Raw genomic sequence first — 16,089 nt, 5'->3', positions numbered from 1 at the left:
CAAAAACCATTCCCTCTGTAAAAAATCCTCTTCAGATTAATAATGCTGTGTATTATGTAATATTTCTCATGAAAATTTAATATTAACACTCTCTATGTATAATAATTTTTAAACTTATAACGGCGATTAGCCAATCAGAATTCAATATTGTAACGCACTGCTCACAAGCTTACGCGAGTTTGCGTCATTTTTTGCGTTGTCCGCATTTTCGTAATGGACAAGAAAACAGTTCAAGCACAGCTTTGGTATTTCAAAAAGAACAGAACTTGAAGGTATGATATATACGCACAAATCTTCTCAGCAGAGACACGATGAAAACAAAAAATTAAGTTTAACACAGAAGTTTTAAAAATAATTAACAGCTTTAATGATTATTGAAGACAAGTTCTTAAGCCAATTTGTGTCATTTTATTCACAATTTAAAGAAGAGCCTCATTAGACTCTGTGGCTTCACCTACAGTACATGCTTAGGTGCAAAGGGGGTCAAAAATAAAAAATTTTAATGCCATAATAATAATTAGATAATTTGTCTGCATGTGTATTGTGGCGTGGGCGGAGCGGCAGCTGACAACCATCATGCATTGCGGGAGGTTTCAATGTGTTCACCCTGTTGGGGAAGGGTGTTTGGGTTAGTGGCTTCGGCCATGTTGTGTGAGTTAAGTATGCATGTGACCTGTTGAATGTGCTCTGGTTCATGCTTAGGCTGAATTGGATGTGGTTTCATGTGAATGTGTTGCTCATGATATACAAGTGCTGTGTTAAATAAAGTACTCCCAGCCATTGCATTGGACAGCAATTAAGCTCCCTCATCTCTCCAACATCCTTTCCGGCAGTAAAACGCTACAGTATCTTTGTGTGTGTGTGTGAGAGAGAGAGAGGTGTGTAGTACACAACTACAATATTATTAAATTACACTCAACAAAAATATAAACGCAACACCTTTGTTTCTGCTCCGATTTTTCATGAGATGGACTTACAGATCTAAAACTCATTCCAGATACACAATATTACCATTTCTCTCAAACATTGTTCACAAATCAGTCTAAATGTGTGATAGTGAGCACTTCTGCTTTGCTGAGATAATCCATCCCACCTCACAGGTGTGCCACATCAAGATGCTGATCTGACATCATGAGTAGTGCACAGGTGTACCTTATACTGCCCACAATAAAAGGCCACCCTGGAATGTGCAGTTTTGTCTCACAGCAAAATGCCACAAGCATTGAGGGAGCGTGCAATTGGCATGCTGACAACAGGAATGTCAACCAGATCTGTTGCTCGTGCATTAAATGTTCATTTTCCCACCATAAGCCGTCTCCAAAGGCGTTTCAGAGAATATGGCAGTACATCCAACCGGCCTCACAACTGCAGACCACGTGTAACCACACCAGCCCAGGACCTCCACATCCAGCAGGTTCACCTCCAAGATCGTCTGAGACCAGCCACTCAGACAGCTGCTAAAACAATTGGTTTGCATAACCAAACAATTTCTGCACAAACTGTCAGAAACCGTCTCAGGGAAGCTCAACTGCATGCTCGTCGTCCACATTGGGGTCTTGACCTAACTCCAGCTCATCGCCGTAACAGACTTGAGTGGGCAAATGCTCACATTCGATGGCGTCTGGCACGTTGGAGAGGTGTTCTCTTCACGAATGAATCTTGGTTTACATTGTTCAGGGCAGATGGCAGACAGCGTGTGTGGCGTCGTGTGGGTAAGCGCTTTGCTGATGTCAATGTTGTGGATCGAGTGGCCCATGGTGGTGGTGGGGTTATGGTACAGTATGGGCAGGCATCTGTTATGGACGAAGAACACAGGAACATTTTATTGATGGCATTTTGAATGCACAGAGATACCGTGATGAGATCCTGAGGCCCATTGTTGTGCCATACATCCATGAACATCACCTCATGTTTCAGCAAGATAATGCACGGCCCCATGTTGCAAGGATCGGTACACAGTTCTTGGAAGCTGAAAATGTCCCAGTTCTTGCATTGCCAGCATACTCCCCGGACATGTCACCCGTTGAGCATGTTTGGGATGTGCTTGACCGGCGTATACGACAGCAAGGACCAGTTCCCACTAATATCCAACAACTTCGCACAGCCATTGAAGAGGAGTGGACCAACATTCCACAGGCCACAATTGACAATCTAATAAACTCTATGCGAAGATGTGTTGCACTGCATGAGGCAAATGGTGGTCACACCAGATACTGACCGGTTCTGAGTCCCCAGACCCCCAATAAAGCAAAAACTGCACATTCCATGGATTATCTCAGCAAAGCAGAAGTGCTCACTATCACACATTTAGTCTGATTTGTGAACAATGTTTGAGAGAAATGGTAATATTGTGTATCTGGAATGAATTTTAGATCTTTAAGTCCATCTCATGAAAAATCGGAGCAGAAACAAAGGTGTTGCGTTTATATTTGTGTTGAGTGTATTTTCATACTAATGTTTATGTAGATTTTTATTGCACTCTTATAATCATCCCCAGATTAAAGCCATGGAAAGGATCAAATGATAGTTTTGACAGTTGCATGTTTAAATGCATGTGTTCTGTTTTGATGGCTCCAAATTGATTTAATTAAACTTATATTTTTTTAATAAAACTGTTTGTAAAAATTTACATATTTTACAATCATTTTGTATGATTAGTTAGAGTCCCCCCACAACATACTTGACCACACCTCCCTCCTTGATTTTTTATTTTATTTTATTTTTTACAATTTGACCACTGTTTACAGTGGTGTGAAAAACTATTTGCCCCTTCCTGATTTCTTATTCTTTTGCATGTTTGTTACACTTAAATGTTTCTGCTCATCAATAACCGTTGACTATTAGTCAAAGATAACATAAATAAACACAAAATGCAGTTTTTAAATAAAGGTTTACGTTTTTAAGAGATTAAAAAAAAAACCTCCAAATCTACATGGCCCTGTGTGAAAAAGTGATTGCCCCCCTTGTTAAAAAATAACTTAACTGTGGTTTATCACACCTGAGTTCAATTTCTGTAGTCACCCCCAGGCCTGCCACACCTGTTTCAATCAAGAAATCACTTAAATAGGAGCTAGCTGACACAGAGAAGTAGACCAAAAGCACCTCAAAAGCTAGACATCATGCCAAGATCCAAAGAAATTCAGGAACAAATGAGAACAAAAGTAATTGAGATCTATCAGTCTGGTAAAGGTTATAAAGCCATTTCTAAAGCTTTGGGACCTCAGCGAACCACAGTGAGAGCCATTATCCAGAAATGGCAAAAACATGGAACAGTGGTGAACCTTCCCAGGAGTGGCCGGCCGACCAAAATTACCCCAAGAGCGCAGAGACAACTCATCCGAGAGGCCACAAAAGACCCCAGGACAACATCTAAAAAACTGCAGGCCTCACTTGCCTCAATTAAGGTCAATGTTCACGACTCCACCATAAGAAAGAGACTGGGCAAAAATGGCCTGCATGGCAGATTTCCAAGGCGCAAACCACTTTTAAGCAAAAAGAACATTAAGGCTTGTCTCAATTTTGCTAAAAAACATCTCAATGATTGGCAAGACTTTTGGAAAAATACCTTGTGGACCGACGAGACAAAAGTTGAAGGTGCGTGTCCCGTTACATCTGGCATAAAAGTAACACAGCATTTCAGAAAAAGAACATCATACCAACAGTAAAATATGGTGGTGGTAGTGTAATGGTCTGGGGTTGTTATGCTGCTTCAGGACCTGGAAGGCTTGCTGTGATAGATTTAACCATGAATTCTACTGTCTACCAAAAAATCCTGAAGGAGAATGTCCGGCCATCTGTTCGTCAACTCAAGCTGAAGCGATCTTGGGTGCTGCAGCAGGACAATAACCCAAAACACACCAGCAAATCCACCTCTGAATGGCTGAAGAAAAACAAAATGAAGACTTTTGGCCTAGTCAAAGTCCTGACCTGAATTCTATTGAGATGTTGTGGCATGACTTTAAAAATGCGGTTCATGCTAGAAAACCCTCAAATAAAGCTAAATTACAACAATTCTGCAAAGATGAGAGGGCCAAAATTCCTCTAGAGCGCTGTAAAAGACTCGTTGCAAGTTATCGCAAACGCTTGATTGCAGTTACTGCTGCTAAGGGTGGCCCAACCAGTTATTAGGTTCAGGGGGCAATTACTTTTTCACACAGGGCCATGTAGATTTGGATTTTTTTTCTCCCTAAAAAATAAAAAAAAACATCATTTAAAAAACTGCATTTTGTGTTTACTTGTGTTATCTTTGACTAATAGTCAAATGTGTTTGATGATAAGAAACATTTTGTGTGACAAACATGCAAAAGAATAAGAAATCAGGAAGGGGGCAAATAGTTTTTCACACCACTGTATACTTGATTTTATACAGTTAGTATAGATTTGAAAATGGCTTAAACTGCTGACCAGCTCTTCTTCCAGTTCATCCAGTGGCAGTGAGGAATTATCATGGCCAGTTGGCTTGCTGTCTTTGCCATCTTTCACTTTCGTTCCTTCCTCAAGTTCTCTGGCACTCTCTAAAAGTGAGTCTTTGGCTTCTGTGCAGGAAGACATCTTTCCACCCACTTTAGCCTGTTCCAGTCCAGTATCAGATTGTAGTGCTAAAACAGACTATATAGAGGAAGAATATCAGACCATATAAATAATGACGTTATTTCTAGCAATATAATAAGATGGTTTTGCAGCTCCTGACCTTGGCAACTTCCAACTGACTTCTTCTTTCACTTAAATCCTCTGTAAGTACTTCCTTTTTCCCTCTCTTGTTCTTTTTCTTCATCTCCTCCTCCTCTCTGAGCTTCTCCTCCTGCTGCCTCTTCTCCTGTTCCCTCTCTTGCTTGCTACAGTAATTCCATAATTAAATAAAACTGCATACCATTATTATTACATATTTTATGAAAATATCCATGGAGTTTAAGATACCTGTACATATGTTCCTTTAGCATCTCCAAGTGCTGAAGATCTACACGTGCTTTCTCTTCCTCAGATAGGGTTTCATATACATCCTCATCCATCTCCTGCACATGTAGCTTTTCTTTTTCAGTTTTTTCCCTTTGTAAGGCTTCTGATCACATACAAACAGGTTTTGGAAACTCTACTATTTACTATAACAGTTTACTGTTTTATTAATCTTTCCAATTCTGTACATGTACAGTACTGTATGTATTCATTAATATAACTTTTTTTTCACTTAACTTCCTTCTCTCTTTTTTATTTACACATTGTCATTATCTTCTTTTCTCTTGTTCCCTTTTTTCTAAACCATTACCTGTCATCTCCATTTGAGCTCGGTCTCTGGATTTGAATTCAAAGTAGCTGTCAGTGAGGTTGATAACATAGATGTACTGGCGGTTGTTGAAGGCTTTGATGATGATGTGTAATGCAGTGCTCGGAAAGCGGCAGTACAGTGTCTCCAAGCCATCAATCACGACTCCTCGCTTGCAATCACTAAGCTATAGCACATTGGAAATTCATAACTGGCATACATCAAAGTGAAGAAGCATTTTGTGCAATAAAAAAAGACATGTAACAGAAAAAAAGAATGATGAACACAAGGTATGTAAAATGATGCATTCAAATTTGTATGTGGATCATTTTACATTGGCCAAAATAGTATAGGTCCTTACCAGTAGTCTCTCTGACAGTATCTTTACCAGGAGATCATCAGGCAGTAATTCGTTCATGCTTGTCAGCTCAACCATCGGATTCACACTCTCACTTGGGAGCCCATGAGTCAGACCAGCCTGCACGTTACCAATAAACTGTAATTATTCAGGCTAATTCTCAGAGTCTCATAGGACTACAGCAGTCATGAATCCTTTCCAGTACAATCCAACGTGTAAATCATATTTTACAGTTTTACTTATTCAAGACAACATGATTTAGCCATGGTAATGTCAATGTGTTAAAATATGATACAATGCAATGCCATTAAATGTTTAAATATAATTACAGCAATTATATATATATATATATATATATATATATATATATATATATACAGTAATTTATCAGTGAAACAAGAACAGTTGAAACAGCCTAACACAACTAATATAACAGTGGTTTCTCCAAATTTAACACAAATGGTTAATTTTAATAATTAATAATAGAATAATAAAAATGATAACGATAAAATCCCTCATTAAAGCACAAATTTGCAAATCTGGTGTTGTCTTAATTACATATTAGATGCCTCAGGTGTACTTCATTTAGAATACATTAAATACGTAGTCTTTTTGGAGATCCAGATACCTGAACCTGGAGATTGATGGAGGTTTGTTGATGGAGATGTTAGGAATGCAGGACGAGATGGTTCCAAGTGCAGTGGCGCAACTCCTATGAATTTATTATGTTATAAACCGCCGGACGTGAGATTGGAAACTGGCTGGCAGCGAGGTTTCTTGACGACTGTGATTGTAGCTGTGGCGCTCGCTCCTCTGTGTCGGGAAGCTGCGTGTGCAAAGAGAGCGAGAGGCGCGGGAATGCGGAAGCCGGAGTGAGAGCTCTGTGTGTGACGTGAGCCTGGGAGGAATGCCGAAGTGCCGTGAGCCTGGGAGGAATGCGGAAGTTCCCGTGAGCCGGCGAGAGCGCCCTGTGTGTCCCGCGCAGGCATGCGGAAGTGCAAAGAGCCGGTGCAAAGGACTTTGTTTGTAGCGTGACTTGTGCCGGGATGCAAAGATGTGGAGAGCCGGTGAGAGAATGACGAAATCGCGCAGGTTGGTGGCCGGTTTCGTTGAGCTTACTCGTGGTCGAGGGAGAGTTCAGAGTCAAAAAGACGAGAGAAAAGTCCGTGATCCAAGTTCGTAGTCGTTGAAACAATCCCAATGGTCGGTAACAAAGTCCGTGAGCGTGGAAGTCCAATACGTGAGACAAAAAGAAAAACGAAGCGTGGTCGGTAGCGAAGAGTCAAGGCATGGAACAAACGCCGGAGAATTGGGCTATGGAAGGCACACAATAATCTGGCAATGAGGTGGTGTCAGTGTGTGGTTTAAATAGGTAAGGGGATGATTACAGATGCCGCACAGGTGTGTGGCGAGCGGAAGGTGAGGCAGTGAGATGTAAGGAGTGATTGGGAACGTGGAACAGGAGTGCCAACCGGACAGATCATGGGTTGATAACACAAGTAATTGTAAACGGACCAATGAACCTTGGCGAGAGCTTCCTAGAGGTGGTCTTGAGGGGAAGGTCGCGAGTGGATAACATGACCCTTTGGCCGACGTGATATCTGGGAGCTGCCAAACGGCGGCGGTTAGCCTGATGCTGGAAGGAGCTGACAGTGCGTTGAAATTGGACACGAGCCCGCTGCCAAGTTCTCTTGCAGCGGCGGATGAAGGCTTGGGCAGAGGGAACTGCAGCCTCCTCCTCCTGGGAGGGAAATAACGGTGGCTGATACCCAAGGCAGCAGTGGAACGGGGACAACCCTGTGGCAGATGTGGGGAGCGAGTTGTGTGCGTATTCCACCCAGGGTAGGAAGCGCCTCCAGGAAGCTGTGTCCCGAGAGGCCATGCACCTTAATGTCTTTTCCAGTTCCTGGTTCATGCGTTCGGTTTGTCCATTGGTCTGGGGGTGAAAACCAGATGAGAGGCTGGGGGTGGCGCCAATAAGGCCACAAAATGCCTTCCAGAAACGAGCTGAGAATTGAGGCCCTCTGTCAGAAACGATGTCCAGCGGAAGTCCATGGAGACGAAAAACATGGTCAACCAGAAGTTCGGCTGTTTCCTTGGCGGACAAAAGCTTGGGTAACGGAATGAAATGGGCTGATTTGGAAAACCGGTCTACAATGGTCAAGATGCATGTGTTATTGTCGGATGGTGGCAGTCCAGTGACAAAATCAATAGAGATGTGAGACCAGGGCCGATGGGGAATGGGTCTTAGGAGGCCCTCGGGGGGGGGGGGGGGGGGGTTGTCTTGTTTCTAGAACAGATGTCACAGGCAGCTACAAACTCCTTGACATCTTCTTTCATAGTAGACCACCAGAACCGTTGTTGTAGGAGTGAAAGTGTGCGTGTCACCCCAGGGTGACAAGCCAACCTAGAGCTGTGGGCCCAGTCAAGTACTTGAGGTCTCACTGATGCAGGGACAAAAAGCATCCTGGGGGGAACATTACTTGGGCCTGGGTGCTGGTCGAGGGTCCGCTGGACCAGGTTTTCTACTTCCAGCCGCATAGTAGCCACAAGACATGGAGGGGGAAGGATGGTTTCAGCAGTGGGAGTGTGCTGGGAAGTAGAGAATTGCCGAGAGAGGGCGTCGGGTTTATTGTTCTTAGAGCCTGGCCGATATGATAGTGTGAAACGAAAGCGAGAGAAGAAAAGTGACCACCGCGCCTGACGAGAATTAAGTCTCTTGGCTGACTTTAAATACTCGAGGTTTTTATGGTCCGTCCATACAAGAAAAGGGTGTTCCTGCCAGGGGGTTCCAGTGAAACGGGGTCTTCGTCGACGTGAGTGAGGTGAGTGGGGATGCCACCATACTGTAATTTTTAATAAAGCGGCGATAAAAATTGGCAAATCCCAGGAAGCGCTGAAGATCACGTCTGGAAGATGGTAGTGGCCAGTCAGTTACCGCCTTAACCTTGGTGGGGTCCATCTGGATGCCAGATGGTGAGATAAAAAAGCCAAGAAAAGAGGTGGAGGTGCAGTGGAATTCACACTTTTCTGCCTTGATATATAGCTTGTTTTCTAGCAGACGTTGCAGAACTTGACGGACGTGGAGCTTGTGTTCCTCTTCCGAACGTGAAAAGATTAAAATGTCGTCGAGGTAAGCGAACACGAAGACGTTGAGGAAGTCTCTCAGGACGTCATTGATGAGTGCCTGGAAAACTGCTGGGGCATTGGTTAGGCCAAACAGGACGACCAGGTATTCATAATGGCCAGTAGGGGTATTGAAGGCGGTCTTCCATTCATCGCCCTCCCTTATTCGAACCAGATGGTAGGCGTTCCTTAGGTCAAGCTTGGTAAACATGCGGGCATCCTGGAGCAGTTCAAAGGCAGACGACATTAGTGGAATGGGGTAGCGATTCTTGACCGTGATCTCGTTTAATCCCCTGTAATCGATGCAGGGCCTGAGGGACTTGTCTCTTTTCTCCACAAAAAAGAATCCTGCCCCTGCAGGTGAGGACGAGGAGCGAATTATGCCTGCTGCGAGTGACTCGCTAATATATTGCTCCATAGCTTCTCTCTCTGGACGAGAGAGAGAATATAATCGGCCCTTAGGAGGGGAAGTGCCAGGGAGAAGGTTAATAGCACAATCATAGGGGCGGTGAGGGGGTAGAGAGACAGTTTGTGATTTGCTAAAGACCTGTCGGAGATCATGATATTCAGTGGGTACTTTGTTCAGGTCAGGGATCTCCTCTTGGAAGGTGGGAGAGATTCGCCCCGTGGTAGCAGAGCGCAAACATGACGTGAGGCAGGTGGGACTCCAGCCCAGGATGCTTTGTTTCTGCCAATCTATGTGAGGGTTATGTAGTCCATTGAGAAAACAATCAAAAAGGGCCCTTTCATCCCAGCCACAGGAGGGCGCCAGCGTCCGAAAATCAATAGCGTAGTTGGAAACAGAGCTTGATCCCTGACGTAATAGACGTATCTGTCCTGCCGCCTGGTGTCCTGAGAACGAACGGTCGAAAACCCTCCTCATCTCATCAGTAAATGTCTTGTAAGTAAAGCAGCAAGGGACCTGGGCATCCCATAATGCTGTTCCCCACTCCCTTGCTTTCCCTGAGAGGAGCGTGATTATATAAGCCACCTTGGATCGTTCATTGGGGAATGAAGCGGCCTGCAGTTCAAGAACGAGGGAACACTGTGACAGGAAAGAGCGACAGGTAGAAGGGTCACCATTCAATTCAATTCAATTCAATTTTATTTGTATAGCGCTTTTAGCAATTTTCATTGCCGCAAAGCAGCTTTACATAGTCAAAAGAATTATTTAGGTTTGTATGAAATGTGAATTTGTATGAATCAAAATGGTCAGTTTGTCCCTGGTGAGCAAGCCGAGGGCGACAGTGGCAAGGAAAAACTTCCTGAGATGGTAAGAGGAAGAAACCTTGAGAGGAACCAGACTCAACAGGGAACCCATCCTCATTTGGGTGAAACAAAAAGCAGTAAATGATCTGCATTTATACAGTGTGTAGGGTGGGAGGCAGTTCAGCTATAATAGCTGATGTTAATTGATGTTAATATGGAGTCCAGGTAGTTATTGAAGACCCAGGTAGACTTGTAAGAAGTTCCAGTCATGAACTATCGAACTGTCAAGTCCCCAGAGAAACAGTTGCCAACACCAGTCAAGGCCAGAACCATTTTCTAGGTAGAGAGAATCATTCCCAGACACCAGACGCATCCCAGAGAGACACACGGGGCATCCATGTGACGAGATCTTCAGCCAGAAGCGGGGCACCAGGATGGGTCAGACAGGTCCGGAGGGCAGAGGGAGTCTGGATCACTGGCAGCTCAGGAACGACATGTGTAGCTCGACAGAGAGAGAGAGAAAGAGTGAAAGGGGGGGACAGGAGGAGAGAGGAAAAAGAAAGAGGGGGGGAAAGAGAAGAAGAGGAGAGATGGCAGTTAGGTATGGTATGACCATCATAAGTGGGTGAGGCAGGTAGGCGTGGTTCATGACCAGTGGCATGTGAAGGAAAAGAAGACTGAGGAATAGGTGCTGGGGGTGCTTGTGTTTGCTGTAGCAGAGTGGTAAGTGACGCTAAGGTTCCTGTGATGGTTTGAAGGGTGTAGGTGATCTGCCTGATCTCTTGTTGGTGATTGCCTAGGAGGACTCCCTGGCTCTCCAGTGCCCCCCTCAGGTGAACTGCCACTGCTGGATCCATATATGGCCAGATTATACTGTTAGGAATGCAGGACGAGATGGTTCCAAGTGCAGTGGCGCAACTCCTATGAATTTATTATGTTATAAACCGCCGGACGTGAGATTGGAAACTGGCTGGCAGCGAGGTTTCTTGACGACTGTGATTGTAGCTGGGGCGCTCGCTCCTCTGTGTCGGGAAGCTGCGTGTGCAGAGAGAGCGAGAGGCGCGGGAATGCGGAAGCCAGAGTGAGAGCTCTGTGTGTGACGTGAGCCTGGGAGGAATGCCGAAGTGCCGTGAGCCTGGGAGGAATGCGGAAGTGCCGTGAGCCGGCGAGAGCGCCCTGTGTGTCCCGCGCAGGAATGCGGAAGTGCAAAGAGCCGGTGCAAAAGACTTTGTTTGTAACGTGACTTGTGCCGGGATGCAAAGATGTGGAGAGCCGGTGAGAGAATGACGAAATCGCGCAGATTGGTGGTCGGTTTTGTTGAGCTTACTCGTGGTCGAGGGAGAGCAGAGTTCAGAGTCAAAAAGACGAGAGAAAAGTCCGTGATCCAAGTTCGTAGTCGTTGAAACAATCCCAATGGTCGGTAACAAAGTCCGTGAGCGTGGAAGTCCAATACGTGAGACAAAAAGAAAAACGAAGCGTGGTCGGTAGCGAAGAGTCAAGGCATGGAACAAACGCCGGAGAATTGGGCTATGGAAGGCACACAATAATCTGGCAATGAGGTGGTGTCAGTGTGTGGTTTAAATAGGTAAGGGGATGATTACAGATGCCGCACAGGTGTGTGGCGAGCGGAAGGTGAGGCAGTGAGATGTAAGGAGTGATTGGGAACGTGGAACAGGAGTGCTTCAGACATTATGGCAGTGCTGTGGCTTGGCGGTTCGTGACAGGAGATGTTTATTTGCACAACAGAAATGCCTAAAGTCAAAAAAGTTGTCCATAAAGTTAAGAGAAGGTATTATTGCTTTGCACAAACAAGGACAAGGACATACTATAGAAAAGGTACTAAATGTTAAAAAAAAAAAAAAAAAACAATAGAAAGCATATTTTGCAAATTCAAAGTTATAGGAATAGTGGCTACCCTCCCTGGATGTGGCAGAAATACATATACACCTGCTGCTGCCAGATTCCTGAGAAAGAAGAAGTGTTGACGATTGACTGGAAAGGACCTTTAGAAACATTTTGTGGTAACAGGCACTGAAGATTTACTTTGCACTATAAGACGCATACTGAGGGACACTGATGGTGATCCTGGTACTGATGGTACCCTGCTACTGGTCGTCAAACACAAGAAAAGTCAACGCAATATGGTAAAAAAAAAAATTTTTTTTAAGATACTGAAGTTTGGGAAGTGATGAAACCAACTTTTTGGGCCTATGAATCAGCAGTATGTTTGGAGGAAAAAGAATGAAGCATATGCAGAAAAGTGCACCCTGCCTACAGTGAAGCATGGTGATGGCTTGGTGATACTCTGGGGCTGTCCACGAAGGCTTGGTTTCACATAAAGTGCTGGGGGGGCTAGAGTGGTCATTACAGTCACCTGACTTAAATCCAATGAAAAAAATTCTATCAAGTACTGAAGATGTTTCTCATCAAGAGGTTGAATAATTTTGATAGTGTAGTAGTCATTAAAAATTTCATTTCATGTTGAGTTTGGAGAAACTACTTGTTATATTAGTTGTGTTGAGATATTTAAATTGCTCCTGTTTCACTGATTTACAGCTGCAAGTTATTAATTTGCCTGAAACAGCATGAAAGGAAAGAAACGTGACACAAAAAGAAATCTAGGATTGTATTTACAGTAATTGGTTATATTAGTATATTATATATAGTCTATAAGTATATTACTATTAGTAAGTTTCTATTGGCAAACACAAATAAATAATTTAAGATTCTCCTTCCCCCAGGTCTTTAACTCACTGTAATTTTTCAATTAGCATTTAGTTTAGTGCAGCAGATCAAATCAGTGATGGTTTATATACAGTCGTGCGTAAACGTTAGTGCCTGCATGTGTTAAAAAATTACCTGATTATAGCAAGTCTTAGTATTATGCAAATACAACTTCTGATGAACAACAATGTATAACTTTTTAACCATGCCATTATTTATTTATTTAACAAAAATGAAGCCAGAAATGAGGATACTAACTACTCCCATGATTCATTGCAATAACTTGAAGTGATAATTTCTTTTTCGAGTTTATCAGTCCCTCACATCATTGTGGAATAATTTTAGGCCATTCTTCTTCACAACACTGCTTAAGTTCATTAAGGCTTTTGGGCATTCACTTATGCACAGCTCTCTTAAAGTCCTGCCACAGCATTTCAGGAGGTTAAGGACTTAAACTTGGCCATTACAAAACCTTGATTTTTAAGTTTTTTTTTTTAATTTTTTTTTTTACAGCCATTCTGATGTAGATTTACCTGTGTGCTTTGGATTGTTGTATGACCCAATTTAGACAAAGCTTTAACAGTGGCACAGATGGCCTTACATCTGCCATGCTTGACAGTGGGTTGTTTTTGCTAAAATGCTGTTTGGTTTTCACCAAAAACGATGCTGGTCATTAAGGTAAAACAACTCCACTTCGGTTAAATTTTTCTATAGGAAACATGTTTTGTGTTTTTTTTTTTTTTATTCAGTTTTGCAAACCTCAGTCGTGCTTCCATGTTCTGTTTAGACAGAAGTAGCTTTGTCCTGAGATGTGGATAATTTTTTTCATTGCATGGTCTAACCTTGGCAAACTGCCAAAACTTAAACAGGTCTGCTTACCTGCTGATGATCAGTTAATCAAGGGCTGATGATTAGCAGCATCTTGCTACAATGTTCCCTTCTAAATCATGTGTAAGCAGTAAGGGTATACCTATTATTGTCCACATGTTTTTTGTTTTTTATTTAATTTTTATGAAATGAATAATGGCACAGCAAAAAAAAAAAATAAATTACACATTGTTTTTCATCTGAGGTTGTATTTTTCTAATACCAAGTATCCACACAACAATCAAAATTTTTATGTTTTTACACAAAACACAAATAATTAAAAGTAGGGGCACTATCTTTTACACATTACTGTAGTTGTGTGTATTATGCACTGTGGTTAACTATTTAAAAAAGAATACCACTGAAGCAGTGGGATTGGACCCATTATTTTTCTTGGCTCCCATGGTGCTGGTTTTATCAATTGTTGAAATAGTTCTATTGGGGGCTTTGGAGTCAGTCTCCTGAACACTCTCAGCAGTGTGATTGGCTAATGCCTCAACACTGAGAATGCCTACAGTCTGATCATCAGTCATCACATCCAATGCAGATGGGGCTAAAAACAATCAGACACACATACAAATATACTTAAAACATAAGAAACATAATATATTTATTTAAAAAAAAACTTTCAGTTCTTATGTAATACATTTTCATATAAAAGTTGGAAAACTGTAAAAAAAAAAAAAAAAAAAAAGTACCAGGAACCTGTATATTTACCAATATTATTTGCTGTTTCTGGCACAGATTCCATCGCAGCTCGAAAGAGGTCTTTGACCTGCTGGCTTGCAGGGAAAGTTTCAGACGACAAAGCCTCTTGGACCACTGAGTCTATGTTCAAACATGCAACTCCATAGTACCTTGCCAAGTTCACTGCCAAAGCTGTCTTACCTGCACAGACATCATGCACAGAATCATGTTACAAGTATCAAAGGTTAAACCAAGGACCATGGAAATTATGGATACAGTTTATGGCCATGCAGGCATGAATTAAAAAAAAAAATTCTTTATTTAAAAAATAGTTTTTATTATTTTTATTTATTTATTAATAAAGAGTTAAATTTTAGTGAAGTACAAATACCTTTAAACAACCATATCGCATAGCTTAATTCCATATTTCTACACAGTATATATCTTATTGGGTATTATTAGGAATGCTATCTGTGTTGTCCTAAATGATAATTTAAATTAAGTACAGTGAAACCTTGGATTGCAAGTAACTTGGTCTGCGAGTGTTCTTAAGTCGAGTGAAAATTCTAAATAAATTTTATAGTACGTACACGCTTTGTCTGCCGAGGATCACGTGATCAAAACTGAGTGGTTTTCCTCTCCCTCACGCTGCAGGATTGTGGGTCTTATCTCCCTTTTTTTTTTGCTCAGCTGCAGTGCGTAGCGTCACTCGTATACTGTAGTTGCGTGAGTGTACTGTTTACTATAACATTGTGACCATGTGTATGTGCATGTGCATGACGCTTTTTTTGTGTGTCCAAGTGTAGTGACTGTTCTTTCGTAACTGTGAAAAAAAAACATAAAAAGGCTATAGCAGTTCAGGAGATAAATCTATTTAACGACAATGCAATGTCACATTTAAGCGAAATCCCCAAAAGGGGAGGTTCCAGACAGACTCTGTTAGAAAGGATTGATTCCGTTTGTGTGTGTGTGTGTGTGTGTGTGTGTGGGTGCAAAAGCCCCCTCCTCCTCCCAACACCAGTTATGATTCTTTTGAAAGGTAAAGTGCAGGTTAATTTGTTTCATTTTCATTTTATATTTTGAATTAATTATTTTTAAATAAATCTTTTTGGCCTGTAAAAGAATCATTGGAGTTTCCATTATTTATTATGGAAAAAAAATTCGCTTTGATGTACTGTACAGTACAAGCACGCCTCCAGAATAATTTACGCTCGCAATCCAAGGTTTAACTGTATGTTGTTTCCTCTTAAGTTAGAGTAGTAACCGGATTGATAAATAGTATTTTTTAATACAACACATAATGTGGTTTGAAAGTGTCTTTTATTATTTAACCCAGACATTCAGAGATCAGCAGCCTACCTGAGAGTGGAGCACCATGAACTACAATGGCTATGCCTTTGCACTTGTAAGCAGTTTGGCTGGCTGAGGGCAAATCTATACCACTGTAAAGAGCAAAAGCACTAGAAACTGGGTTCACCTCCAGATCCCCTTTCCTGTTCGTCAAGATGTTGTCTTTGATCACATCTGCAAGGAAAACAAAGCTTCCTCATTTTTGACTGTCATTTGACCAATGTACTGTACATGATAATAAACTCATTAATAATAATAATAATAATAATAATAATAATAAATACTGCAGCATATTGAGCATTAAGTCATGCACAATCAATATTTAAGGAGATTATTTCATTAACACTGTGCACTTTCAAGCATTAACACTGTGCACTTTCAAGCATACCCGCACCCATGAATGTGTGATATTTAGATAGTATCTGCCTTACCCCTGTCTAGAGGGCATTCTTCAACCGAAGCATTGGACAAGTTTTCCTTCTGCCCTGCATACTTTTCCTTCTCCCTG

The 16,089-nt window shown here is 42.1% G+C and overlaps 1 protein-coding gene across 1 annotated transcript in view; it reads right to left on the bottom strand.

The window, feature by feature from the left end:
• The window catches only part of LOC128527483 (hydrocephalus-inducing protein-like), a 224,907-nt gene that overhangs the window by 57,209 nt on the left and 151,609 nt on the right, over positions 1-16,089 (bottom strand). The window contains exons 36-43 of the mRNA XM_053499884.1: positions 15,591-15,755; positions 14,262-14,432; positions 13,904-14,097; positions 5,622-5,738; positions 5,264-5,447; positions 4,918-5,059; positions 4,691-4,835; positions 4,405-4,608 (exon numbers count right to left, since the gene is read on the bottom strand). Of these exons, the coding sequence (XP_053355859.1) occupies positions 4,405-4,608; positions 4,691-4,835; positions 4,918-5,059; positions 5,264-5,447; positions 5,622-5,738; positions 13,904-14,097; positions 14,262-14,432; positions 15,591-15,755 (1,322 nt within the window). The remainder of the gene's footprint in view (positions 1-4,404; positions 4,609-4,690; positions 4,836-4,917; positions 5,060-5,263; positions 5,448-5,621; positions 5,739-13,903; positions 14,098-14,261; positions 14,433-15,590; positions 15,756-16,089) is intronic.

Source organism: Clarias gariepinus, chromosome 7 (assembly GCF_024256425.1).
Source record: "Clarias gariepinus isolate MV-2021 ecotype Netherlands chromosome 7, CGAR_prim_01v2, whole genome shotgun sequence".
NCBI lineage: Eukaryota > Metazoa > Chordata > Actinopteri > Siluriformes > Clariidae > Clarias > Clarias gariepinus.
The sequence above is the reverse complement of the archived record's forward strand: the minus strand, read 5'-3'. Positions and strand labels throughout refer to the sequence as shown.